Genomic DNA, 26333 nt, shown 5'->3' on the forward strand with positions numbered 1-26333 from the left:
GTCTCGGCAACTCTTGGTTTATAGGCTAGGGGGCGACGAGGAGAGGAGAATCGCGCCGAGTTTCCAGTGTTCAGCAACTCGCTTTGTGTTCTCATTCGTAGCAGTTCGCTGCGACGTTTTTCGGCATTCGTGTTCTTTCTTTCGTAGTACATAGTTGCATTTGAGTATATTTTTTTAAATTAATCTTTTGAATATATTTAAAAAATTTAATTTCATCTTTTGGCAAGTAATTTGCAAATATGTATACAGATATACATAATATAATATAAATATTTTAGAAAATGGAGTATGACGAAAAAAATCGAATTAATTAAAGATATTGTGAAATGTATGGAGAAAGCCATACAAATTGATTCAGGACGATAGTGAAAAGGGTGACATATGTATGTGAAAGTCTGTCATATAATCTTTGTTTTAATTTTGAATTATAAATAAAATGTATTTCTTAATTGTCAGAACTGATTAATATATGTGATAGAGTGGAACAAATATCTATAAGAAAAAAGAAACGACAATGGGTTAAAGTAAAGAGTAGACAATGGGTTAAAGTAAAGTGAAAGAATTGAGAAAAAAACTCGAACAGAGTTGCGCAACACAAGTTGCTCGTGTGAAGGTAATGGGCGACAGCAAAAGAGAATCGCCCGATAATTAGCAACTTTTGTCGCCTCGTGTAATAATACACAAACACTCTAAACTTTTCAGCCATAAATTTTATATATGATTATTTTAAATTACTAAATTTGCTGAAATTTTAAGAATGAAAGTGAAAATCGAACTGATTTCAATGTTAAGAGTGTATATTTAATTATAGTGAAAGAAAAAACGTGAAAAATTCTGTGAAACATGGAGAAATAACGTGTGTTCTTAGTGCGAATTTTTGATTTTGTTTAAACGTGAATATTTTTAAAAAATATTAGCTATTTTCACATGATTTTTGGATATTCCACCTCTATAGAAGCCCCCCTATCCGTACATACCCCATTTATACGGAAAAATTCGGTTTTTTTACCCCGCCGCCAAAGTAATCGGAATCGTGCCCTTTCTCTATGTATATGTATAATATGTGATTTATATTTAATAGACACTAATAAGTAAAACTCTATGATAATATTACAAAATTTATATGATATCGGGGTGACTGAAGTACTTTCGCGTAGTACTCCTTTCCGAGTTGGCGGCCTTCGGCCGTGCTGGAAAAAAAAATAACCCTGTTCGAGCCAATATTCAAGGTGACTGAAGTACTTTTGCGAAGTACTCCTTTAAAAATCTAAGTATCTTATTACATAATGTTAATATTTGATATTACTTAGTTGTTTATTATTACTATGTTGTTTATACTCATTTTAATTGGAAATATAATTTATAGACTCATGTTTTTATTAGAAGTAAGATTGAAGTGAAAAATGTGTATAAAGTGTGTTGAATGTAGTAAAAAAAATTGTTGAAATGTTCGAATTTTGGGAATATCTCGTAAACTAAGCGTTTGCGGTACCTATAACCCTGAATATTTTTTAATCAGGGCGACTTCATCTTTCCAACGATACCTTCAGATCGCAGCGCCAAAGAAATCGGAATTGTGCCTTATTTTTTGGGTGCTCGGTTCCTCAGCACCCATATACACATATAACTAATTTTACAAACTACCGACATTTTATTCTACAGATTTCAACAACGAAATGAATTTATCAGTTAGTTTTAACGCTATTCTTCTGGCATCCCGCCCTTTTCATGTGTTGAACACATAGAGAGCGACAGACTGCAAGCGACATTTGTCAAATATTAAAATACACACTTTCTTAAGGACACAGTTATTTAGACAGCTGCAAAATATTTATGTTTTATGTTATGGTTTTATGTGTTTCTTGGGCAACTACGGGCAACTGCGCGTGAGCAACTCCCGTGGGTAACTCCGTCGTTTTCTTTGTTTCCTTTCTTCTTAAATACAATATTTTTCTTAAGCCTGGATGCAAATATTAATCTTACATTCTAAGAAGTATATCTACAATCCACTTAAGATAGTCCATATGTTACAAGTGGAAAGATTTATCTTACAATCTATGAATTACATCTTAGGACCACCTAAGGCGAACCGTGTTAGCAAAGTACAATGTTTCAATACGGATCATGTGGATCGTAAGTGTTATGTTACATATTTATGACAAATAAAAGATATGTATGTTTATGTAATACGAACTGGTGGTATTAACTTGCACGACTACACGACAGTGTAGCTCTCAGTTATCGCTCTCGCTAAATTAAAAATATTTCTAATTTTACCTACGGCAGTAGAGAGGAGTAGTGAGACCACTAATATATAAAATGTAAAACAAACCTGACGTTATTTTACAAAGAGAATTTTATGCTTCTGTGCTGTGTTAATCTTCCAGTCATGTCGTGTCGCTCTCTATGTGTTCAGGGCATCACTAACTGCTGATTGACGCGACCCTGATTGTGTTTTGTTGCCACATCAGAAAAAAGATCAGGGTCCGCTGCCAGCTGCAAAGCGAGAGAGTAAAGTGCTGAACACATAAAGCGCGATACGACATGGCAGCACGACAGTGAACTGTAAATGGCGTCGTGAATCCTTCTACATAAACATTTGTGAAATGCCAGCGACATAACAATGGCCGGCATGTTCACAAAACAACACAGCTCTCCATTTTGCATGTACACAATTTCGTTATGGCCATACTAATACTTTGCACTTTAATGAAATTTTAATATTTTGGTCAAAGTGAAATTTTTTATGCAAAAAATAAGTAAATAGGTAAATTTATTTGTTTTAAATTATCAATTGTTATTACAAATGATATAATACAGCTATTTTAGGCTTTTATTTGTAAAATAACGTCAGGTTTGTTAGAGCTGTGAATAATTTTACATTTTACATCACCACTCTACCTCATCTCTCTACCTTCAACTCTACTGTCGTCCTACTGTCGTTGGCAAATATAAGAATATATTGAAGTTAGCGAGAGCGACAACTGTCGGCCTGCAGTCGTGTAGTCGTGCAGCTCTCAAAATAACTGTGTCCATAAGAAGGTGTGTATTTTAATATTTGACAGATGTCGTTTGCAGTCTGTCGCGGTCATTGTGTTCAGCACATCAGCATTCAATTTAGAAGAGTGAATATCGAAGTTGACAACACATGGATCGTACTATATTCACCATTATTGTCTGATTCACATTCAAAACTCATATCAATGTTGAATATTGCAGTTTGGTGTAATCGATAAAATACATTTATAAGTACGTCATCAAAGGAAGCAACATGGCGGTTATTGGTCTTGAACGATACGGTACATGAACTGCAATAAAGCACTTTGTAGGATACTTACTTTTGCAATTCATGAACGTTTTCCGACTGTTGTGCGTCTCGCAGTTAATTTTTAGAATGGCCATAGAGTGCATTTCAACCCAGAGAATACAGTACAGCCAGTAGAAACACCGCCAGCAACAAAATTAGCATTAACGAGTTTTTGCTCAATTTTCGTCAGTGATCCGTTTGCGAGAATATTGCTCTATTCGGAAATACCTTGATATTATACATGGAATGCAAAGTCGAGGAAATAGTTACGCAGAAAGCAAGGCCAACCAGTAGATGGACATCCAGGTGTGTTATCAACTATTGCATTAGGACGAATTTACACAATCCACTCGAAGAACGACGATTGTTTCTACCTTCGGTTGCTATTGATTAATGTACGTGGTTCAACTTCATTTGAGTCATTGCGTACTGTGAATGGTGCGGTGTGTGCAAGTTTTGAAGAAGCAAGCCAGCAATTACAATTATTGGAACATTATTGGAACATTACTGGAATGCAAAGAAATCCTATACCGAAATAATCAAGGCCAAGAGAGCACCAATTGCAGAAACTAGTGATATATGAACGGCTGATTCGGTCAATTTATTGAGAATAACTATTGTGAATTAGCGCACCTTCTGCATTCATTCTTAACAAAAAACTGTAACAAATCTTTATAATTTAAGTAGAAATTATAAAATTATATTTAAAATTTACCTTCCTCAACAATTTAACGGCGAAATATATCTTTATGTAAAGTAACAACTAAAACAGGGTTGCAAATACATTTTTACGTGTCATTGCACGAAAATAAACATGGGTTTTGGTCTGACATATTTAACAGCCATTGGAAATAAATTTCTGCGTATGTTTGTTGTTGTGCCGTTGCAACAAGAGGAAAATTCTGCAATTCGTGCACCTTGCAAGAGTTTTGCAAGAGAAAGAGAATCTCCATAGTCTGTTACGAGAAACAAATACTTTTGTTAGCTCATAGCTTACCTATGTGTTATGCAAAACAAAAAGTATTTGTTACTCAAATTTCTGTTAGTGTTATTATTTTGATTAGCAGTTTGTTACTTTTAACATACATATAAACATGTTAGCATAACTTGTTTCCTACACATATCCAAAAACCATCAAGATCCTTTACCATCTCACCCAAAATAACGTCGCCGATAAAGACCACATATTTTCGTTTATTCCACGTTTATTAAATGCGGTGGGAATAACGCCTCAAAACCTTATCACACAACAATCGGGTAACTGTAGTAAAAAAAAAAATGTATATTAATAAAATTCGTTAGTTGAAAGCTGTTGGATTGACAGTGGTTTCCAACGCTGCTCACTGTTATATCTCGATGTCATAGGTGATATTGCAAAGTTTCACTTTCATCATGCTGCTTCAAAGACAGTGGTTTGAAAACGTAATTTCATAATTTTATTAAGATTCTTTTGTCTAACTTTGTTTTAATACTAATGTATGATAATATACTAAGTGTCATCATACATTTGTAAATCTGAAAAAAAAAGAAAGTTTAAGTTAAAAAAAAAAATCGTCTTGATTTCTATATATAGGTATATTTAAATGAATTATTCGTAATTAATGTATTTATAAAATAATAACTTGTTTAAACGCCAAAATTAGACTGTGTTGTGAATAGTAACTAGTCAAAAATTGAGACTTTACTTCAAAAAGTCTCAAATAAAGACTAGAGACTGCTTATAGAATTGCGCTATGACTCTGAATTGAGCAGCGATGTTGCCACATGTATATAAATGATCAGGATGTCGAGAAGAGTTGAACTCCAGGTTAGTAATAGTGTGTTAGTCTGTCCGTGCAAACAGTAACTTGAGTAAAAATTAAGATAACTTCATGAAAATGAATGATTTCTCAGCATCATAAGAAGGTATTGTACGAGTACATTGGCGTAATCGGACCACTGTCACGCCTACAATACGCCATTAATATAAATCGTATAAAGTGGCATAACAAAGCCGTATATTAAGATAAATAACTCGAATTCGGCACAACGAATCACAATAGGGAGGGGCAGTTCCTGTTTGAAAATCTTTCTAAAGTGGGTGTGGCCCCGCCTACCAGTGTAAGTGTGTGTATGTATATGTAAGGATATATGTATGTATCTTCCAAGCCAATACATTTATATCACCTAAATCCACAGAGTGAATTTAGTGTGAAAATGGTCGAAATCGTATAACAATTTTCTTAAAAAATATTAAAAGTTCGATAAATCAACAACTAAACGCGCCGGTGACCTTAAATGGGCGAATTCGGACTAATACTACACTTGCCATGTAATACAACTTGAAAGTCCATTTGCATTCGGCATACAAATAAAGCACCAATTAATATAACGGAATAAAACTGCGCAGGAATAATGCTTTTTATACTCTCGCAACAAAGTTGCTAAAGAGAGTATTATAGTTTTGTTCACATAACGGTTGTTTGTAAGTCCTAAAACTAAAAGAGTCAGATATAGGGTTATATATACCAAAGTGATCAGGGTGACGAGTAGAGTTGAAATCCGGATGTCTGTCTGTCCGTCCGTCCGTCTGTCCGTCCGTCCGTGCAAGCTGTAACTTGAGTAAAAATTGAGATATCATGATGAAACTTGGTACACGTATTTCTTGGCTCCATAAGAAGGTTAAGTTCGAAGATGGGCAAAATCGGTCCACTGCCACGCCCACAAAATGGCGGAAACCGAAAACCTACAAAGTGTCATAACTAAGCCATAAATAAAGATATTAAAGTGAAATTTGGCACAAAGTATTGCATTAGGGAGGGGCATATTTGGACGTAATTTTTTTGGAAAAGTGGGCGTGGCCCCGCCCCCTAAAAAGTTTTTTGTACATATCTCGGAAACTACTATAGCTATGTCAATCAAACTCTACAGAATCGTTTCCTTCAGGTATTTCCATATACAGTTCAAAAATGGAAGAAATCGGATAATAACCACGCCCACCTCCCATACTAAGGTTATGTTGAAAATCACTAAAAGTGCGTTAACCGACTAACAAAAAACGTCAGAAACACAAAATTTTACGGAAGAAATGGCAGAAGGAAGCTGCACCCAGGCTTTTTTTAAAAATTGAAAATGGGCGTGGCGTCGCCCACTTATGGACCAAAAACCATATCTCAGGAACTACTCGACCGATTTCAATGAAATTTGGTATATAATATTTTCTTAACACCCTGATGACATGTACGAAATATGGGTGAAATCGGTTCACAACCACGCCTTCTTCCAATATAACGCTATTTTGAATTCCATCTGATGCCTCCTCTTTATAATATACACATTAGGAACCAATGATGATAGCGGAATAAAACTTTACACAAATACGGTATTTAAGCTGAGGTATCCCTTGTGGAAAAATTGTCGTGATCGGAATATAACTTTTCAAGGTCCCTTATATCGAACACGAAGAACTCAGTGCCTAACCTAACCTAACCTAATTTTTCACCGAAAATATCGGTAAATCTCTCCAAAGCCCTTCAAGCCTCTAGGTACAGAATGAATGCAACTATAAGCATTCATGTCCAACTATAAGCGTTCATTCTGTACCTAGAGGCTTGAAAAGTTTTGGTTCGATTTAGAAAATTTTTGGTCATAAGATGACACACTTAAAAGGCATTATTCATGCGCAGTTTTATTTCGTTATATTAATTGGTGTTTTTTTTTTTGTACGATAATTGAAATTGTATGATAATTGAAATTTGAAAAGAACCCTCTAATGATAATGATATGTCTGAATGCCAAAAGTAGGTTGAATCGGGTCGAGTACTTACCTTAGCCCCCATAGATGTATATAATATAAACATTTGCAAACTTCCTGGTGTCTTTAACCGAGCATATCGGCCAATCGTCTTAAAATTAGTAACAGTGTATATATGTACATATGTATGTATGTGCCTAAAATTGATAAAGTATATCAAATGCTTTCATGAAACCCAGAGAGCATTTAATTAGAGTGTGGCATGCTAATAGTATGTGTTATTGACTAAAATAAGTAGATAAATGCTTTTTGTAACGGTAATTTGAAGTATTAATTATGGTTCACTTCTCCCTGAACTAACCTTTAGGGACACGAATTACTTATTTTAAATGAAAAAACAAAACACAGTATTTGATTGTTGTTTTATTGATTATATGTATATTTTTATGTTTGCAGACCATTCAATTTTTCAAGTGGCTTATCAACTGTGTTATATGTGACGTACAAAGAAATGCATCGTAGTGAAAATAACGAAAATCGCGATGTGGTTTACCCAGAAATATCTTCCACTAAGGTTTGTCATATTGTAAAACGTTCAGATTTTGAAGGATATGGATTTAATTTGCATTCAGAGAGAATAAAGCCCGGACAATATGTGGGGAAAGTTGATGTGAATTCTCCAGCAGAAGTATCGGGATTGAAGGAAGGTTACCGTATCATTGAAGTTAATGGTGTAAACATAAGTCAAGAGTCTCACAAGCACGTAGTGCAGCGAATTAAGGCCATTTCAAATGAAGTGAGATTATTAATAGTTGATGACAAATCTATTAAAGAACTTGCAGCTGAAAAATCTTCACCATTGCCAAAGTCTATTAATGAAAAAATAAATTCAAAAGAACTGGAAGTTGAAAAACAGAGATCAAATGCAAGCAGTGGGGATATGATTATGAGAAAGCCTGTTACCAATTACGATGCAAATACAACACAGAAACACGATTACAACAATAAAGATGAACAAAACAATGCGACTACCGCATACAATTTCCATGAAATGCATTTGGAGAAGGACGATGAAACACGTCCACAATTATGTATAAAGGGTTCTAATACAGCTTCAAGTGGTGGACTTGAACTTCCAATGACCGCAGCAGAAATGAGGGCTAAACTTTTATCTAAGAAAAAATATGATCCCAAAAATGAAATTGTAGATCTAAAGAAAAAGTTTGAAATAATACAGAAACTTTGATTTTTTTAAGATTAAATAAAAACAATGATTTAATTGTTACAAATGGCTTACGAGAAATGTAAATTAATTTATTTGAAAATCATAGAACATACTGAAAATGGGGGTCAATTTGTGGCGAAATAGGGGTGTTCATTTAATGTCTAGTTGATGGCTACGAAGTGTAAAAGTTGTCAATCCAAAATAGTTTGGAAGCTCTATTTTACAATCTCTCCAAAGTTTGACATTTGTAGTTTGCTTTTATTCGACAAAAGAGGTGCTACCAGATTTTCAATAAGGCCGTGTACGAAAGTGTAGAATAATGAAAATTCTGACAGATAAAAGTGAAATTACAACTCAGTGCCAGTTCACACACGGACTCTTCTGTCGCCCCAAATGGTTTTTGCAGGCGAGGAGATGACGAATGGACCAAGCCGCTCGCACACGGCTGATGCGCATTGTGTTCTTGTTAGTATACGTAACAGCTCGGTGTTACAATTTTCTGCATTTCTTTATATTTTGAATTTTCTTTTCATAGTTGCAATAGCGCTTGGTTTCAAATGAATATATACGATATATTCAGAAATTTGAATTTTGTTAACTATTTTTTAAATGTAATATGTATAATACTTTCGAATAAGAATACAAATAAGATACTCCAAAACATTAAAATAATTACTTAATAGCATTTAGCAGTTTTATATTGATATATATAAATGAATTTTAATAAAAATGTAGTTACTCTTACTTTTTTATATTTACATAAAAATATTAACATACATACATATATAAAACAATATTTCTTTTAACCGCAAAGAATTTAGTTATATCTGAAATGTATGGGAGAAAAAGAAAAAAATTAGAGCGTCACACCCGGAACACATAGAGCGCGACAGGCTGCAAGCGACATCTGTCAAATATTAAAATACACACATTGTTATGGGCACAGTTATTTAGACAGCTGCACAACTACATAACTGTATCCTTAACAACGTGTGCATTTTAATAATTGACAGATGTCGCTTGCAGTCTGTCGCATTCTATGTTTTCCGGGAGTCAAACGACCAAATTACGTTCGTTTTGAATTTCAACTGCCAATAGTTTATTTTTCATTTGGCACAGCAGGATTTCCCCATAAATCGTCTACCTTGTCTTTAGTTCGATCACTGGAAAGTTTAAATGTTGTGGTTAAACTTCGCCACTCAAACATTCTGGCTACTACTAATTCCGCTGTCTAATTAAAATGCTGATAATTTATCGTTTATTCTATTTTATTCTCATTTGCTTAAATCATAGGGAATTTTTTCACCCTAAATCAACATACAGACAGAAAAAAGTTACCAATTGGCACACAGCCTAAGTACAGCTCACTAAACTCTTATTATGACGATTTGAGAAATTTTTTGTTTTAAAATACACATTAGCAGGTAATAAAGTTAATAATGTCTAATGTTTATTTTAAATATATTCTTTATAGTTTTGAACCTAGGAAATTACATTGTAATTTTTTAGACTTGGTCAGCTTATTATCTATTGAACAACACATTTTACATTTAACGTACCCCACAGAATGCCAACAATAAAAAATGTCAAATTGAAGCAACTATTGACTGCTCCAATGGTTTCATTTCCCGCGTTCGTATATGCCCCATCACATTTGTTATCTATTCCCCCAACTGTCAGAAAAACAAAACACATCAAACAAAGGCGAGGCGAACAAGCCGAAGAATTTAAATAAGCCGAAAAGAAAAGAAAATTTGGCGACGCAACGTTATTTCGATCAGTTTGTCGCGGGGTCGGTTTGCAAACGGTTGTGCAGGTCTAACTAATAAAATTAGAAGAAATATTTTTGGATTGGCTGTGTGTCTACATCCAACTGTCAGAGGATAATGTATCAATTGAAGAACTTAGCACGTCAAGCTGCTGTCCGTCAACAGGAAGTGGCTACTTTGGTCAAGGCTTTGCCCACAGCATTGCAATGTCGAGGTTATGCTGAATACCAAATCCCCGAACGCTTGAAGGATGTGCCTACTGCCAAAGACCCTCGTTTCTTCGACATGGTGGAGTATTTCTTCCACCGTGGTTGTCAAATTGCCGAAAACCGCCTTATTGATGACATGAAAGGAAAACTGTCGCTGGAGGAAAAGAAAAATAGGGTAAAGGGTATTTTGATGCTTATGCAACCATGTGATCATATCATAGAAATTGCCTTCCCACTGCGTCGCGATTCTGGTGAATACGAGTTAATTACCGGCTACCGTGCTCAACACAGTACCCATCGTGTGCCAACCAAGGGAGGTAAGTCAAATACACTAACTTAATCCTAAGTAAAACAAGTATGTAAAAGGCAAATGTGAATCGTATTCTTTCGTGTGCTATTGTGTTGCTATCTGAAATATACTATAAGATATACAAGTATAATACAATTAAATATGAAAGTCCAGGCATTTGTTCAAAGATTCCACTGCGTTCTTATGCAACCACCTTTGAGGCCAGCAGGAAAAAAAATCTTTCGCAAGCAGATATATACATAAATCGCAATATAAAACACTACCAACTTTAACACCTCAGTAGTTACAGAATATTACAAACAGAATTCTTCTTGAAATACAATACATACATATGTAAGTGTGTATAAATAATTACATATGAATGTACTAAAATATATACATATGTATATTAATTTACCAAACTATACACATCCATAAGTATGTTCTACTCTTGTTTACATTGCATGTGGGTATGCGCACATCCATACATATGTGTTACGGTCGATACTCTAATGACATTGCATAATATTGCAGGTCATACCATCTTAAATGCATTAATTTTCAAGCCATTCAAACGCCTTTTATGCAACATAGGTTTGGCCTTGACCATTCCTATTTACACACAACCATATTAATAACACTGTTAATATATTTTGGGTTGTAATAAACTTTCGTTCACATTTGTGAGTTCTTTAGAAAAATTAAATGAATTACAAAATAGGCACAACAACTTATCTGTAAATCATACCACACAAAGTTTTGCTTATCTTCTAATAAGTATAAAACTTTGAACTCAATAATAAAATTTTGGAAAATTAAGTACAAAACACATAAATTAAAAATGTTGTTTATAAATATAACTTCGATCTACACTTGTTTTGTTGCTCTGGTTATAAGATAAAACTGATTTTGAATATACGTATTTCATGTACATTTCTGCATAGAATTCATGAAAGTATTAACGATTTTAAAAGTTTTGCTCTCGTTTATTTTTAAATATTCTTTCCATTTGACACTACAAAAATCAGAAAACATGAAATAAATTAACAGATATTTTTTATATCTGGCTTGTTTTGAAAAATTAGATTATATTTAAATAAAACTTCCTTAAGGGGGTGTTCTGGTTTAGAAATTCGAAAAAAATCGATTTTTTTCATATTTTTATAGTATAACCCTTCAAGAAAATGATTTTTCGAAATTCAAATTATTTTCCGAGTTACAGTTCATTTTGTGACGCGTCGACAAAACCGTTTCGGTGCCTTTCTCAAACTTTAAACTCGTTTTTCTCATAACTACTTTTCTAGAAACGGTGTGCATGATATCTCAAGTTCTACTCAACCGATTCACATGAAATTTTACACAGAGCTTTCTAATACATTATAGTATCGCAATACGAAGGGCTTTCGAAAGATTTTTTTTTTTTAACTCCGAACCAAAACGGAAAATATGAAACTTTTTTTTCGAACCTCTACCATTTTGTAAAATTTTTTTTCAAAAACGTTTCGTAGTGCTATAACTACACTTTTACTCTTCACGGATTTCGCATAAATTTTCATTTTAAGTCACGGAAAGGATTTATATCCTGCACACCAGGACAAGCCATTGTTTCATCAGTCTCTACTTTGCCGACCTGCAGTTTTTTTTAAATTAATTTTGTTTCTTATATTATTTACGTTTTGTATTCTTAGAATATCAATGAAAAGCGTGTCAAAAAAATGAATAGTCAAAATAATTTTTGATTTTTTTTAACGCGTCAAAAAAATACCTAAAATTCGGGCTTCTAAACCAGAATACCCCCTTAATGAATTGTGTTTTAATTTTCCAGTAGAAAATCAGGTAGTATGACGATGCTGTCGACTTTGATACCTTCCTTCCATAACTTTTAGCTCTTGGTGAAACCCCTCTGTCTGCTATATCCGAAAATTAATCCAGACGATTACAGAGATAGTCTAACTCGATACTTCATTGAGTAAAACAGAACATTTTATAGACTCTTAAGTATAGGTAAAAAATATTTTATTAAAAATATATGAAGGTTTGGCTGTTTGGTGTTGTATATTATATTTTTTATTGCTTCATATCTATTTTAAAACTACTTATTAGTAATTAACTTTACTCTACCTAGGAATTAAAATTGACAACAACATTGTAAGCAATACTTCATAAATACCTAAACAATATATTTATTCAATCGAAAGCATGTGTTAATTAAAGTAAAAAGCTTTCTTGTTGGGTATTTATAAGTTTCAAATGAAAGAAAAACCGTCCACCATAATCACGTAAAAATAGACGCGGTCATAAGTGTGCTGTACCATAAAAAATACGTGTACATAATTTAAAACATTATCATAATTTCGCAATAAGTAAACAAATGATTAAAAAATCGAAAACAACAAGCAGAACCAACCCAATTTCATATACTGCTTTGGTAGGAGGATTCGGTCGTTAAGCGTGATATTCGATTGTTCGTTATCTTAAAAAAATATATGTAAAAATTTGTTTATGATTAATGTATATATGTATATATTTAAATACATACACATAAACGTACGCCGTAATTTGTTTTTGACATCATGCGATTTTCTCAGCAGGCGGCAGAGACAACACCTTTTGGCAGAGTCCACTGCGAAATCTAATTTCCTTCACATCTGATATGTACATCTGTGAAATTGTTGCCAAGCCCCTTTTTCGGCACATATGAAGGTCTTTGATAACAATGTAGGCACTTGAATAACAAATTTCTACTGTCGATAACACAATTTTTGTACAGTCTATTAAAAAGCACTTGTTTCGACTTTTAACGACTTACTAAATGATTCAATAAATCGGAATATTAACATTTAGACAAGCAATTAAAGCGTGCTTCAGGATATAATTTGTTAGGAAAATAAATTTAATGTGTTACACATGCCAGGCAAGCAAATATTGATGCATATGTATTTATAGGTATATATTATTATTATCATTTAAAAAATTGCACATTTTCTCATTTGCATATGTTTGCTTATGTCATAGATAGTCATATATCAGTAAAAAAAAGTATTGTAGTTTTATTTACTACTTTAATAAGGCACTTTATTATTGTTTGTGTAAAACGTTTTATGAGTTTTGCCGAAATAACAAGTAAACTTTGCAGTAAGGCTGCCTAGTACAATTCCCATGCAATTCAACTTTATTTGGATTGCTGCTAATATAAAAGAATATCAGTATAAATAAATTACCATATATCTATATATTTACGTTATTTTGAAAAAATTAAAAAGATTTCAAAGGTAGGTTCTAATTTGTGTCCATACAAATAGCAGTGAATTATCTAATATATAGTCAAATAGGCTTTGTTGCGAAAATCGGCGCCACATCTCGCTACATTGTGCCCTTTAAACACTTGAACCTGCCAGCCTGCCACATTTCAGAAGACGTTTTTATTTTTCTATATTTCTTTTAACAAGTTACAAGAGTATAAAATGTTTCCTCATACATTTTCGTTGGGGTTTGTTCAATCTTGTTGTGTCTAGAAAAATTCTTTTCACTTCTTCTCCAATGTTTTTTTTACGTCTTTCCAATCTCGTCTTTATCTTTGATACTAAAGCGTAACATATTCTATTAGTTGGATATATTTGAGCAGTTTCATATTGTCTTAATTAAAGGCCTTCCACCACTGCAATGACACCCCATTACTTATTGTCCTGTATTCTTCTCCTTTATCACTCCATACTGACAGATACCAGACTTGTTTTGGAAATAAAAATTTATTTCTCGCACTGGCAACATTTATAATAAAAAAAATTCTACTTTAAATTAGACAATTAAAGTTTTCGCTTTTTTGCTGTTGCTGTAGCGGCGGAAGACATTCCTGAAGTAATTTCGAGGCATGGTGCCGAGCTGACAGTCCCTGCCCAATTAAAAATCCAGTTACGTTCTGGTTACTTAGACCCGACTGTCGTGGGAACGGGCCATTTTGCTCATTTTAAGCGGTACTATATTTTCAGTAATCAAAGATTTTAGCGTCTTTGATTCCTGCAGTTGCAAGAGTATAAAATGTTCGGTTGCACCCGAAACTGTACTGACTGAACTTTAACTTAGCCCTTCCTTACATGTTATTTTTTTTTTAATTTCATACACATGCCTACGTTTAGAAATATGTACTCATATGCTTACATATATTGACTTTAAACAAACACTGAGATAGGAACTGTCCTATCTTTTCAGTTGGATCATGCTGGGCACAGTGTAATAAATTTTACTGAAATCGTTTCAATAACTTAGGATTTCTCCCTGGACAAAACGTGGCTCGTAATTTTTATTCATACATATATGTAGATAATCGATTCAGTAACTTCACGCTTGCACATGAATGATTTGAAATTTTAAGAACCTTTATTTTTATACGCTTTTTACATGGTAATTATTTAATTGTTTCTTTAAGCAAATAGTCATAATGACGTTGAGATAGCGTAAATAAAAAAGCAATTAGTTTAGTAATTGTTAAATACTAAGCTTATGAATAAAAAAATAAAAAAATTATTTTTCTTTATATTTAAAAAGCAAACTTATTTTATATGACGCTAATTAATGTATATAAACTGATATAAAAGTAAGAAATTACTTGTTATTCATGCTTAATAAAAAGGATTATTCATTAACTAAAACGGGAAAACTGTTGGTTCCAAATCATAGTAGCAAAAAAAAATTTTAATTGGTTAGTTTAAATTTATTTAAATTATCTTTGAACGTGTTCGTATGTCCACTATTGGGACATTTGAATTATTGTGCAACTTTTAATTGAAAAACTCGTCTAATGCCATTAATTTATTCTCAATATTTTATTTGCTATGATATAAACTGATACAATACATATTTGCATCGAATACCTCCGTACTCGTATGTATACGTATACCAATGAATTTAAATTGTGCCTGTTGCAAATTGTCGCCACTTACTGGATACAAAAAATAACAATCAACAAGTAGTAGAAACATGAGGATGTTGGGTGTCAGCTGTCACATTGTCCTCACAAAACGCTGATGTCATCATCGATTATTTAATTTTTTTGTAAATTAAAATGAAAGTATCATATTCTGCTACATAGAACGAATAATACTAAGAGAGCCTGCTGGCGACTAGTTAGTTATTAAGTACGTTTGTTTTCATTGTTTTATGATACACCACACTGCTGCTTACCGATTCAAACAGTGGTTTGGCTGGCTAAAATCCGGATAAATTCCAGAGACGACTGTTGGCGGTATTGTATGATACGCCTCCTTTTGGTATTATATATGTATGTACATAAGTAGCATATATTTAGAGTGTGACAATGATTACACTGTCAATTGTTACATCCACTCTAACGCACTTGAGGCTTCATTTGAGTATTCATAAGTACATATGAACATGCATGTTTATAACAATTTTGTTCAAGTTAAAAATGAAAGTGAGAACACGTGCTTTCATTTTATTCCTTTTTATACCCTTAACAGAGTGCATTTTTTTGTTGACACCCAGAAGGAAACGTCGCTCTTTAACACATAGTTGAACTTTCATAACTCGAACTCTTGAATTGGTAATATTAGTCGAATTTCATACAAATTTCCTTCCCTAAACGAATTTTTAAATTAGCACGTGATTCACTAAGTCGAATTTTTCGTAGAAATCGCATTTTGTAAACGGCTGCTCACGTAGAAGAGTCTCTCTAACTCGAAGTTTGTTTGTGGACTATGGTGATTCGAGTTAGCAAAGTTCAAATGTATATAAATGATCAGCGTGATGAGTCGATTTAGTCATGTCCGCCCGTCTGTCTGTATACACGCAAACTAGTCCTAGTCTCCCAGTTTTTGAGAAATCGATCTGAAATCTTGCACACTTCTTTTCTTTCCAATAAAATTCATGTATCTTACATTAATGTACGTAATGCACGTGTCCATTGTATGCATAAAAGTATTAGATAGTCAAGTTTTGCGTAAATCTTTTCTTTATTAGCCTGCGGTTAGTTCAGCGATAACCATGTTTCTAAAATAAACTTTTGATTCGTATTCCATAGAAATAAAATAAATAACGGTTAAACTCAAAATTTTAGTCCGTTTTGTTATTTGGTGGTTCAAACAATTAGTACCACAGTTCAATATTCATTCATTCGAGCACATTAAGTACTAAATTTATTATTAAGTTGTGAGTGTGTCTCCCACACCTCAGAACACATAAAATATAATTATTTTTAAGCATTTGTAAAATGTCCTAAACATTTGCAGACGGTTCCGTTAACATATTAGACATTCACGTATCCATATGTATGTAATTATGCATACATATGTAGACAAATCGTTTATATCTACTCTGCTAGAAAAGAATTGAATTATTGAAAGCAAGTTTTTTATTGAACTACTTATAAAGTTCTAACCGGTATCACTCAAGACACGAGACTTCAGTATGTTATCAAGGTGGTTTTTTTTTGTAGTATTTGTTTTCTAATGAGATGCCGCGATGGCAACAGTCCGTATTTAGCTTGTGTAGCCTGATTTTCTAGTATGAATAGTTAGCAATTTCGTAAAAGCGTCATCAGCAAAAAGCATGCATACATATGAACATATTTACAATAGGTGCTCGCCACAAAAACATTTCGAGTTTGCGCCACGTAATTAACCTTAAAATCTAACAATTTCGATTTCGTATAACAATTTCTAATCTACAAGCAAGTAAGTAGAGCTCTATATGAATATGTATGTGGTATACATATGTATGTATGTACATATGTAGGTATTTTTGCTTTGTTATTCAGTTCACAAAAAAATATTTAAAAATTCTAAGTTCTGTTGTACACAGTCACCTGACGACCAAACCTGTTGTTCTCTCTCGAACTAAACAAAACTACTAATGGAACATGCATGTACACCTTACAGCAAATAGTTGAGACACACAACTGTACGTCAATTGACTGGGGATAGATCTTGATACATTCCCGGCGTTTTAGTCTATTAAGCATTAGATACGAATGTTAGCAAAAATAGAAATACATATATATACTAATTATGTATGTATATACACATATGAATTGATAATATCTACATAAGTATATACCACATTATGCCCTGTCAGCATCCCTACAGGAACAGTGAAAGTCATCTGACAGGTAATTTGACAGTCACAGCTGTAAAAATTTTGACAACGCACAGGACAAAGTTTTTATCGTTTTTTAAAGGGCCTCGTGTAAAAGCTGATCTAAACAAGCGTATATGTGTGAGTTTACATCTATCTTTAACACATGGGTATTCGGACATGATTCGCTATACAATATGTATCTATACTGCTCACGCTCATACTTTTTTCTGAGTCATATATATGCTATAGCCATAAGTCCATCAAAGATGAATTGTCCATAATGACTGAAAAGCTATGATAGCTGCAACTTGTCAGTTATGACTATAAATTTATAACAAGTAAAAAATTCTTTTGCGAAGTAGATAATAAAATTTTTATTTATTTAATAAATTTATAAGTTTTACTTAAAGTATTATATAAAATATACCTAAAACTCTTTTGGAAATGTGTGTTGTCTCTTTTTGGCGTACACAAAATTAGCTTTTGTAAAAACTGTAAACATTGACAGTCATTTTACTGATCTCTTTTTAGCAAAAACTATGACAGTCAGCTGACAAATAAACTGTCCTTCACGACTGACATAAAAAATGCAAGTCATTGGTGAACCCATCGGCAATTTCTTGTAGGGCGTAGAGATTGGGAGAACCTGAACATATCCTCACAAATAATGATATAATCTCGTGAAGCATATGGCACGTATGTACACGCCTCCTACTATGTACGCAAAACGAGCCCCTCACCAACATCTTAATTTTCTTATATTATATTTGTTTTATTCTATTTGCACTGATAATCTTCACTGTACATACATATGTACATATGTACACCTGAACCTGGCAACAACGATCTCAGATCATGCCAAATAATGGTCAACAATCGTTGTGTTGTTGATATTAGCTATTTTTAATCTGTTTGGCTTCTGCTAAATGGAATTTACTTTTAAAATTTGTTATTTATTTTGATTTGAGAACAACTTAAATGTGTGAAAAAGTGCTGTTTTGATCATACGACTCATTTAGTTTTCAAATAATATTTACTTTTGTTGTTTTTTCGCATATCTCTGTATAAAAAGTACATTTACACCAGAGTCTTACATATGTATGTGATATAAACATAATAAATTATCACAAAACACTAAGGACACGCGCAGTAAACTTTTTGTTTTTTCTTTTCAGATTTTTGCAGATTTTATTTATTTTTCCTCAATTCATTTTTTTGCGTTTTTGGTATTCTTCTCTTAATTAGTGCGTAGCTTCTGTTAGACAATTCTGTTTGCTTTGCTGTTTATCTCTGAGTTTGCAAGAATGCATAGAATATAAAGAAATATTTTTCTTTAACCACCTTTCGTCGGATTTAAATATTAAGCAGACCTAATTATTGTAGAAAAATTCTAAATTACTACAATATACATATGAAAAATAAATTAAGATGGTAAGCACTTATGTGCATGTGAAATGCTCATGTATAAAATATGTGATCGATTGAATGGACTTTGAAAACCACTAAACCAAATTTTGTTTTATATTCCTAAGTTTTATGACAATTTACAATAGTAACGATATCACAAACGTTTATCGTGTTTTCCCAAACAACTTTTATGGTCACATAGTTTATTATTTTATGGTTTTCAAGTCAATTATAGTATTTGCAATACAAAAAAAAAAAAACAAGAAGCAAGTAAGAAAACGCTAAGTTCCTCTATAACCGAACATACATAAGTATATTCAAGTCTTGGCAAAATTACATTTTACAAAATGATGCGAAGGAATTTAACTTCATTCAACGAAATCGTGAATGATGTATAATCAGTTTTCAATATTACGTACATACATATATTGAAGGTCATATACTCACTTAGTTTTAATACTATATTTTAATCGCGTCAAGAAAAATTCTATTAAAATTATCCTTAAATGAGAAATATGTGATATAAACTTAACCGAAGAGATTAAATTTAATATATTGAGTTGATGTGTAAAACATCAACCAGAAGATCGCTATTTATTGATATTAGGAATAAGAGATCTAGACCGACATCTGGACACTCACATACTGCCAACAATATACAATATATGTACATATGTATGTATATATAATATATGTACACTCATAACCACACAAACCTTACCACTATACTTTTTCGGACTTTCGTTCGGGATTTTTTTCAATTTTGTGTTTTTTTTATGTTTTTAGTAAGCATTAGTAAACTAAATTATATTATCTAATTATAATTATAATTTTTAATTTATTTCGTTTGATGAGGAATACACAAATTAGCTTTTCTGTGCTTCTACAAAAGCGGCCGATTTTATTGTTTTTAAAGTGATACAACGACTAAACTTCGCGTTTCAATTAAAAAAATAAAATAAAATAAAATATTAATTTCAATAACAAATTAATGTAAATGAAATGAGCTAATTTTGTAAAGCTGATCATCTTTCAATTGATTTATTTATAGCTGAATGTGTTTTAATTTTAATTTACAATATTTTTGATTAATAACACTCAAAATTTTCAAGTATTGTGAATATACTATACTTTATAGCGGTACTTTTTGCGGTATGGAAAACTTTAATTTAGAAATAAGTTAAACTTAAGTTAACCGTAAAAAGTACCGCTATAAAGAATAGTCAAATATCCACAATACTTTAAAATTTTGAGTAGTAAGGTTTGTGTGGCCACGAATGTATGTATAAGAAGTAATGTCGACCACATGTTTGAAAATCCTGATATTAGTTATGTGAGGGATAATGCAATAGGGTATAAAATTCGGAAGTTCGAAAAGCTTTTAATTAGGTTTTCCAGTATAAAATTGGACATATCAGATGCAATTTAAAGTTTACTATATGACGTATAGGCGTGGCTGCAGTCCGGTTGCACCTATTTTCACGCTGTCGCAAGAGGTGCCGAAATAATTAATTCTGTGCAAAATTGGGTGCGTGGCAGTGGTCCGATTAGCTTACCTACGAAATCGTCCTCACGTGTCAAGGAACACGTGCACCAACTTTCATTTCGTTATCTTAATTTTACTCAATTTACAGCTTGCACAGACAACGGACGGCCCGACAGTCACTCGGAATTCAACTCGTCTCGTCGTCGTGATCATTTATATATATACATATATACCATTTTTTATAACGGTCTTAACCATGCCATTGCTTTAAGTAATAGTTCATGCCAAATTGTATGACGGTTATATTTTATATATCTGTACAATTACTTCGGAAATTACATCACTACCCAAAGTTGAATGTGAATGGACTTTTAGTCTATGCCATCTCTTTATTATTTGATACAGTTATCGGAACTACTAATATAATCACATACACTTATAAACATACATACGAATAAACACACTGCATTCAAATCGAATAGTACAGCTGAGTTCGCTATTTCTTATCTACTCAGCAAAGCTGAACTATTTTGTTGTGAAAAAAGTACTGTACTTACTTACTCAAAACAAATTTAATTTACACAAAACGAACGCAGACAAAAATGATTTAACAAATAATTATTATAAGAAAACACAGCTTTAAAATAATTAAACAACCTATAACATTACTACTTCAAAATAATAATTTGAAAATTCTAATTTTGTGATATTATTTATAAATTACACATATTTTTTTGCACAGAGAAGTGAAAAACCCTACAAAAACTGTCTAGATTCAGTTGCTCCTCGGCAACAAAACTGAAGATTTTGTTTGATTTCTGGCATAAAGAGTAAAACTTCTGTCTCGCTTTAAAAATTTAACTTATGTATTGGCAAGTTCAATGGATCCAAAAAACATTGTAAACGTTTCTGAAGAACCGAAATAGAATAGATATTTTGGGGTTTTTCTGCCGTCTGGTGCTTTGCAAAGGTCATTTGGCTGTATGCTATGCCTTACATCAGGCTCCCAACACCTGCGAAATGCTTTCGGTTAATTGAATAGAAATTCGACGTCGTCACAAAAGCCTTGAATTCCCTTTCTTCTTGATGCATGTGCACATTTGACCAACTGACTGTTCTCGTGGTGTAAATACCATACTAATACAACGTTTGGCCGTCGTCCAACAGGGCGTATGTGTCACATTTAGCTCACGGTTTCGCGGATTATTTGTGCATGTTGTACTTATTATGTATTTTTAACCCTATGAATAATAAGGTGTAAAAAGAAATTGCATAAGACTAAATACATATAAGAATTTTAACGAAACTACCCCACATACATTCCTACAATTTTTTTTTTAATTTCAGTTTATATTTAACCGATATAAGCGATTTTGTAGATTTAGAAGTTATTTTTATGACTTCAAGTGGGATAGCATCTGTAAATAATTGCACTTGATTTCACATTTTCCTTCTTATTCTTAATTGTTATCAATGCATTAGATCCTTAATGATTGTGATGTATTATTGATTTTTCAGGTATTCGTTTCTCTTTGGATGTTTCACGTGATGAAGTCAAAGCCTTGTCTGCTCTTATGACATTCAAGTGCGCCTGTGTCGATGTACCATTCGGTGGTGCCAAGGCCGGCCTCAAGATCAACCCGAAGGAGTACTCCGAACATGAATTGGAGAAGATCACCCGCCGTTTCACCCTTGAGTTGGCCAAGAAAGGCTTCATTGGACCCGGTGTCGATGTGCCAGCTCCCGATATGGGTACAGGCGAACGTGAAATGTCTTGGATTGCCGACACATATGCCAAGACTATTGGACATTTGGATATTAATGCACACGCTTGCGTAACTGGAAAGCCCATCAACCAGGGCGGTATCCATGGACGTGTTTCTGCGACAGGTCGTGGTGTTTTCCACGGTCTCGAAAACTTCATCAATGAGGCTAACTACATGAGCATGATTGGTATGAAATGACTTTAGACGCATTTAGTTCGTTATATAACAATGTGTATTTCTCTCGGTTTTGCAGGCACTACTCCCGGTTGGGGCGGCAAGACATTCATCGTTCAAGGTTTCGGTAATGTCGGTCTGCATACTTGCCGGTATTTGACACGTGCTGGCGCCACCTGCGTCGGTATCATTGAGCACGATGGCTCCATCTACAATTCAGAGGGTATTGACCCCAAGGTTCGTAGAAACTATTTAATAAATTAATTACTATTTAATAAATAAATGCTTATAATTGTTTAACAGGAATTGGAAGACTACAAAAACGAACACGGCACCATTGTCGGATTCCCCGGCGCTAAGCCCTACCAAGGTGAAAATTTGATGTTCGAACCATGCGACATCTTTGTGCCAGCTGCTGTTGAGAAGGTCATCACCAGCGAAAACGCTCACAAAATACAGGCTAAGGTAAGGACGAGTCCTAGAACAGATAATATACAAAATTTATTGGACTTGAATTAGTTTATTCTTCAATATTTTATACATACTTGCAGATCATTGCCGAGGCCGCCAACGGCCCAACCACTCCAGCTGCCGATAAAATTTTGATCGAACGCAACATTTTGGTTATCCCCGATTTGTATATCAACGCCGGTGGTGTGACCGTCTCATTCTTTGAATGGCTGAAAAATTTGAACCACGTTTCATACGGTCGTCTTACATTCAAATATGAGCGTGAATCCAATTATCATCTTTTGGGTAAGTAGCACTTGGTCACTTTTCATGGCTTTTTCTTTTAATTGATAAACATTATAATTGATTTATAAGCCATTGCATTACCAAAAAAATAAATACTGAGCAAAAAGCATACCGTTATTTCTAATGCTAGCGTAACCGCGCAAGTGCTCAATATGCTTCTGCAGTAATGACTGGCATTTTGCACTATTTCATTAGTTTCAATTCAAATTGATTGATTTTAAATATTGTTGTTATATATTTCTTTCTCTATTATTTTCAATCAGAGCGCACTCACCTATGATTGATTGACCTATTATAATAAGGTGTTAATGCTTTCCAAATTTCATTGACATATATCAGTATATAATATATATAACTTAAATATGATGTTTAATTACTACAGTCGAAATTCGATACGTTATGCTAAACACTTACTTAAGGAGGGAGTGGGGTTAATTCGCGTAAAACAATTCCCGCTTTAATTTTTTGTTTGTCAAAAAGTTAAAATCTACGTTGTAGTATGTCATTTGATGAATCATTCTGTTAAATTTTCTTGAAGAAATACTAAAAAATACGGCAATAGTAACAACTAATCTGGAGCGTCTCGTAAAAAGCTTGAATTGCGGTGCCCTTCTTAACTTGATCCTCGATCATCTAAAATCAAAACATCCAAAAAACGCTGGGTAGTTTTTCGAAATTTGAATTTTTCACTTTTCGGGAACACTTAGAAGGCAAAACGCGATTTTTTACGAAATAAAATCAGTGAATTTGTTATAAAATTAAAAATGTAAACAAATTTGACGTTACCTCGTAAATTTTGTATGGAAATAGTGTTCAATTTCAAAAAAATTTAAAGTTTTGAAATCTAATGTAAAACTGAAATTAAATTTAAAACCCTACTTCCTCCCTAAATATTAGTATATACAAAGTGTGGTAATAAATCTTATATTAGTTGATTCAAAAGCAAAATAAAAAATTGGTTTTTTTAGTTTCATAAATTAGTAGTTTAAATTTTAAATTCATTGGCGTCATCTATTTGCATTTCATTGATCGAGGTTCGACTGTAATACTTGGTTATTCAGTTTTCTCGCTTTTATTAAATTATCTTTTTTTTTAGTTTAGCAAATACTTTCAAAACTCCTATTCGAATTGATTAATATTTTTCCCTTTTTTAAAGCTTAAATTTCGTTGCTCATTCATACTCACCACACTATATAAACTTTACCATATTATATAGCACTCGTAACACAATTAATACATTTTGAATAAGAGCTCATTTTACCAAACAATACTCTTAAACAAATTCCAAATTTTCACCAATAAGTAATTTGTGTTTTTCTTTTTCCGTTTTTCTATTACGAATTTAGCCTCAGTCCAACAATCCATTGAAAGATTTGTTTTAGACGGTACAGTTCTTCTTTTTTACTCTTTAAATCATCTCATATCTCGAACTCATTTTTTGTCTAAACTTTTCCAATTTTTTTTGTTCTATGTTAACATGTAAATATGTTCTATATCCTCCGCGTAATTTGTAGTACCAAAAATTCGATTTTAACAACTTCCTTATATCAACTAAGTAGATATATTGTCAATATTGTTTGTGCTTATTTAAATTATACCATGTACATACATATTTGCTCGTATGTATATAATTGCTTGATCCACATAAAGAAGCACAAACTCCCTTTTCCCCAACCTAAACGCAAGTTTCAACCTCTGCATGAATTGCTTGGTCTAAAAGAGATTTAAGATTTTACCTGCACTTTGTTTGAAATTATTAATTACACGCTTTCTTCAGTTTGCTATGAGAATTGATACAGAGTACGTACATATATAAAACAAAACTCCTTTTTTGGTTAACTATCGCTAGTCCTTAGTCTATCAGTTATTCAGTTTGCATACCTCATACCTATAATGTTTGCTTTTGTGCTTTAACAAGTTTTTGTACTTCTCACTAAAGCTAAATTTTAAAGCTAATTTTTGAACATTTCGCTCTTCTTCAATACAGAATCCGTACAGGAATCATTGGAACGTCGCTTCGGTCGTGTCGGTGGTCGTATTCCGGTTACTCCATCGGAAGCATTCCAGAAGCGCATCTCTGGTGCCTCTGAGAAGGACATCGTACACTCCGGTCTGGATTACACCATGGAGCGTTCGGCGCGTGCCATCATGAAGACCGCCATGAAATACAACTTGGGTCTTGACTTGAGAACCGCCGCTTATGTTAATTCCATTGAGAAGATTTTCACCACCTACCGCGACGCCGGTTTGGCTTTCTAAGCGCCAGATATTTCAGTCGACGCATTAGCACTTAATTATTATTAAGCATGGAGCAAGCAGCAAAACAAAGACGCATCATTCAATTATCAAATAAATATTACGAAATAAACAAATATTAAACTCACTCACACACACTCCAAAAACAAAAAATGTAAACGAAAACATTAGCGTTTGTTATAACAATTTGTTCAATGCGACTGTAATTGGCGAAAATCGAATCTTCAGTTCAAGTCATTTCAATGTATGAATTATGAAATATTTGTTAAATGTGTAAAGTAATGTCAACATCCTGCCAATCTTCTTAAGTGTAAATCAACATTCGTACGCACATACAGTATGTATGCGTAAAAGTGTAAAAAAGTGGCTTTCCACAACACATCTTTGATGCCACTTTGGGTGCTAAGCGGTGCTATGTTTGCAATGTTAGACGCCGACACTCAATCAAGGTCACACACAGTTTTTGACGTTTTTCATTAACTCTTAAATGTACTTGCTGTAATTTATTTCACCACAAAACAAAAAACGACCTAATGGCGCTGTATTAATAATAATTCATGTTATCTTCTGTTTTTAAAATAGATTTGTGTTGATATTTAACTTTAAGTTTTAAAAAGTGAAGCAATGCATTTTATTGTAAATTGACTTATAAAAAGAAAGAGAAGAGAATGGAGCATATAGAATTATGAGCTGTATAACGGAAACATTTTAACTTTAAAAATATAATAAAAACTAAATAACTAATAAAAATCTCAAATTGAGCTGCCTTTATTATTTGACAAAATGGAAACCTATTTCCCTTAATGATATCAGAGATGTACCAACAGGAATAACTATCTCTAATGTGAGTATAAGAACATGCAT

The 26333-nt window shown here is 33.0% G+C and overlaps 2 protein-coding genes and 1 long non-coding RNA gene across 10 annotated transcripts in view; 2 read left to right on the forward strand and 1 right to left on the reverse strand.

The window, feature by feature from the left end:
• Nucleotides 1-8343, forward strand: part of LOC105222927 (Na(+)/H(+) exchange regulatory cofactor NHE-RF1) — a 10520-nt gene extending 2177 nt beyond the window's left edge. For 6 of the 7 annotated variants that reach the window (XM_011200497.4, XM_011200495.2, XM_019989169.3 and 3 more), the window contains exon 2: nucleotides 7497-8343. In XM_011200497.4, the coding sequence (XP_011198799.2) occupies nucleotides 7497-8286 (790 nt within the window). In that variant the 3' untranslated portion in view covers nucleotides 8287-8343. Of the gene's footprint in view, nucleotides 1-1100; nucleotides 1230-7496 lie in introns of those variants that run through there. The other variant, XM_011200498.4, reaches the window with a different exon arrangement.
• Nucleotides 8344-9967: 1624 nt separating this feature from the next.
• On the forward strand, nucleotides 9968-26226 carry LOC105222926 (glutamate dehydrogenase, mitochondrial). 2 transcript variants are annotated; one of them, XM_011200493.4, is made up of 7 exons: nucleotides 9968-10560; nucleotides 22036-22470; nucleotides 22537-22694; nucleotides 22761-22922; nucleotides 23009-23213; nucleotides 24560-24598; nucleotides 25201-26226. In XM_011200493.4, the coding sequence occupies exons 1-7, from the start codon at nucleotides 10152-10154 to the stop codon at nucleotides 25470-25472; spliced, it is 1680 nt and encodes a 559-aa protein (XP_011198795.2). In that variant the 5' UTR covers nucleotides 9968-10151; the 3' UTR covers nucleotides 25473-26226. The 2 variants fall into 2 exon arrangements, with proteins under 2 accessions (XP_011198795.2, XP_011198796.2); XM_011200494.4 differs by lacking the exon at nucleotides 24560-24598 and having other exon boundaries at nucleotides 9973-10560.
• LOC125776871 (uncharacterized) lies at nucleotides 12700-13228 on the reverse strand. Its single transcript, XR_007422042.1, has 2 exons — nucleotides 13072-13228; nucleotides 12700-13005 (listed from the first exon to the last, which is right to left on the reverse strand). It is a non-coding gene; the product is annotated as an uncharacterized LOC125776871 (long non-coding RNA).
• Nucleotides 26227-26333: the final 107 nt, after the last annotated feature.

The sequence above is a fragment of the Bactrocera dorsalis genome, chromosome 2 (genome assembly GCF_023373825.1).
Source record: "Bactrocera dorsalis isolate Fly_Bdor chromosome 2, ASM2337382v1, whole genome shotgun sequence".
NCBI classification, from domain to species: domain Eukaryota; kingdom Metazoa; phylum Arthropoda; class Insecta; order Diptera; family Tephritidae; genus Bactrocera; species Bactrocera dorsalis.

Excerpts from the sequence above, each read along its gene's own strand:
- LOC105222926 (XM_011200493.4), top strand. The coding sequence starts at position 10,152 with ATGTATCAATTGAAGAACTTAGCACGTCAAGCTGCTGTCCGTCAACAG. Across the intron at positions 22,695-22,760 it reads CAGAGGGTATTGACCCCAAG|GAATTGGAAGACTACAAAAA; the intron begins GTTCGTAGAAAC and ends ATTGTTTAACAG. Across the intron at positions 24,599-25,200 it reads TGAAAGATTTGTTTTAGACG|AATCCGTACAGGAATCATTG; the intron begins GTACAGTTCTTC and ends TCTTCAATACAG.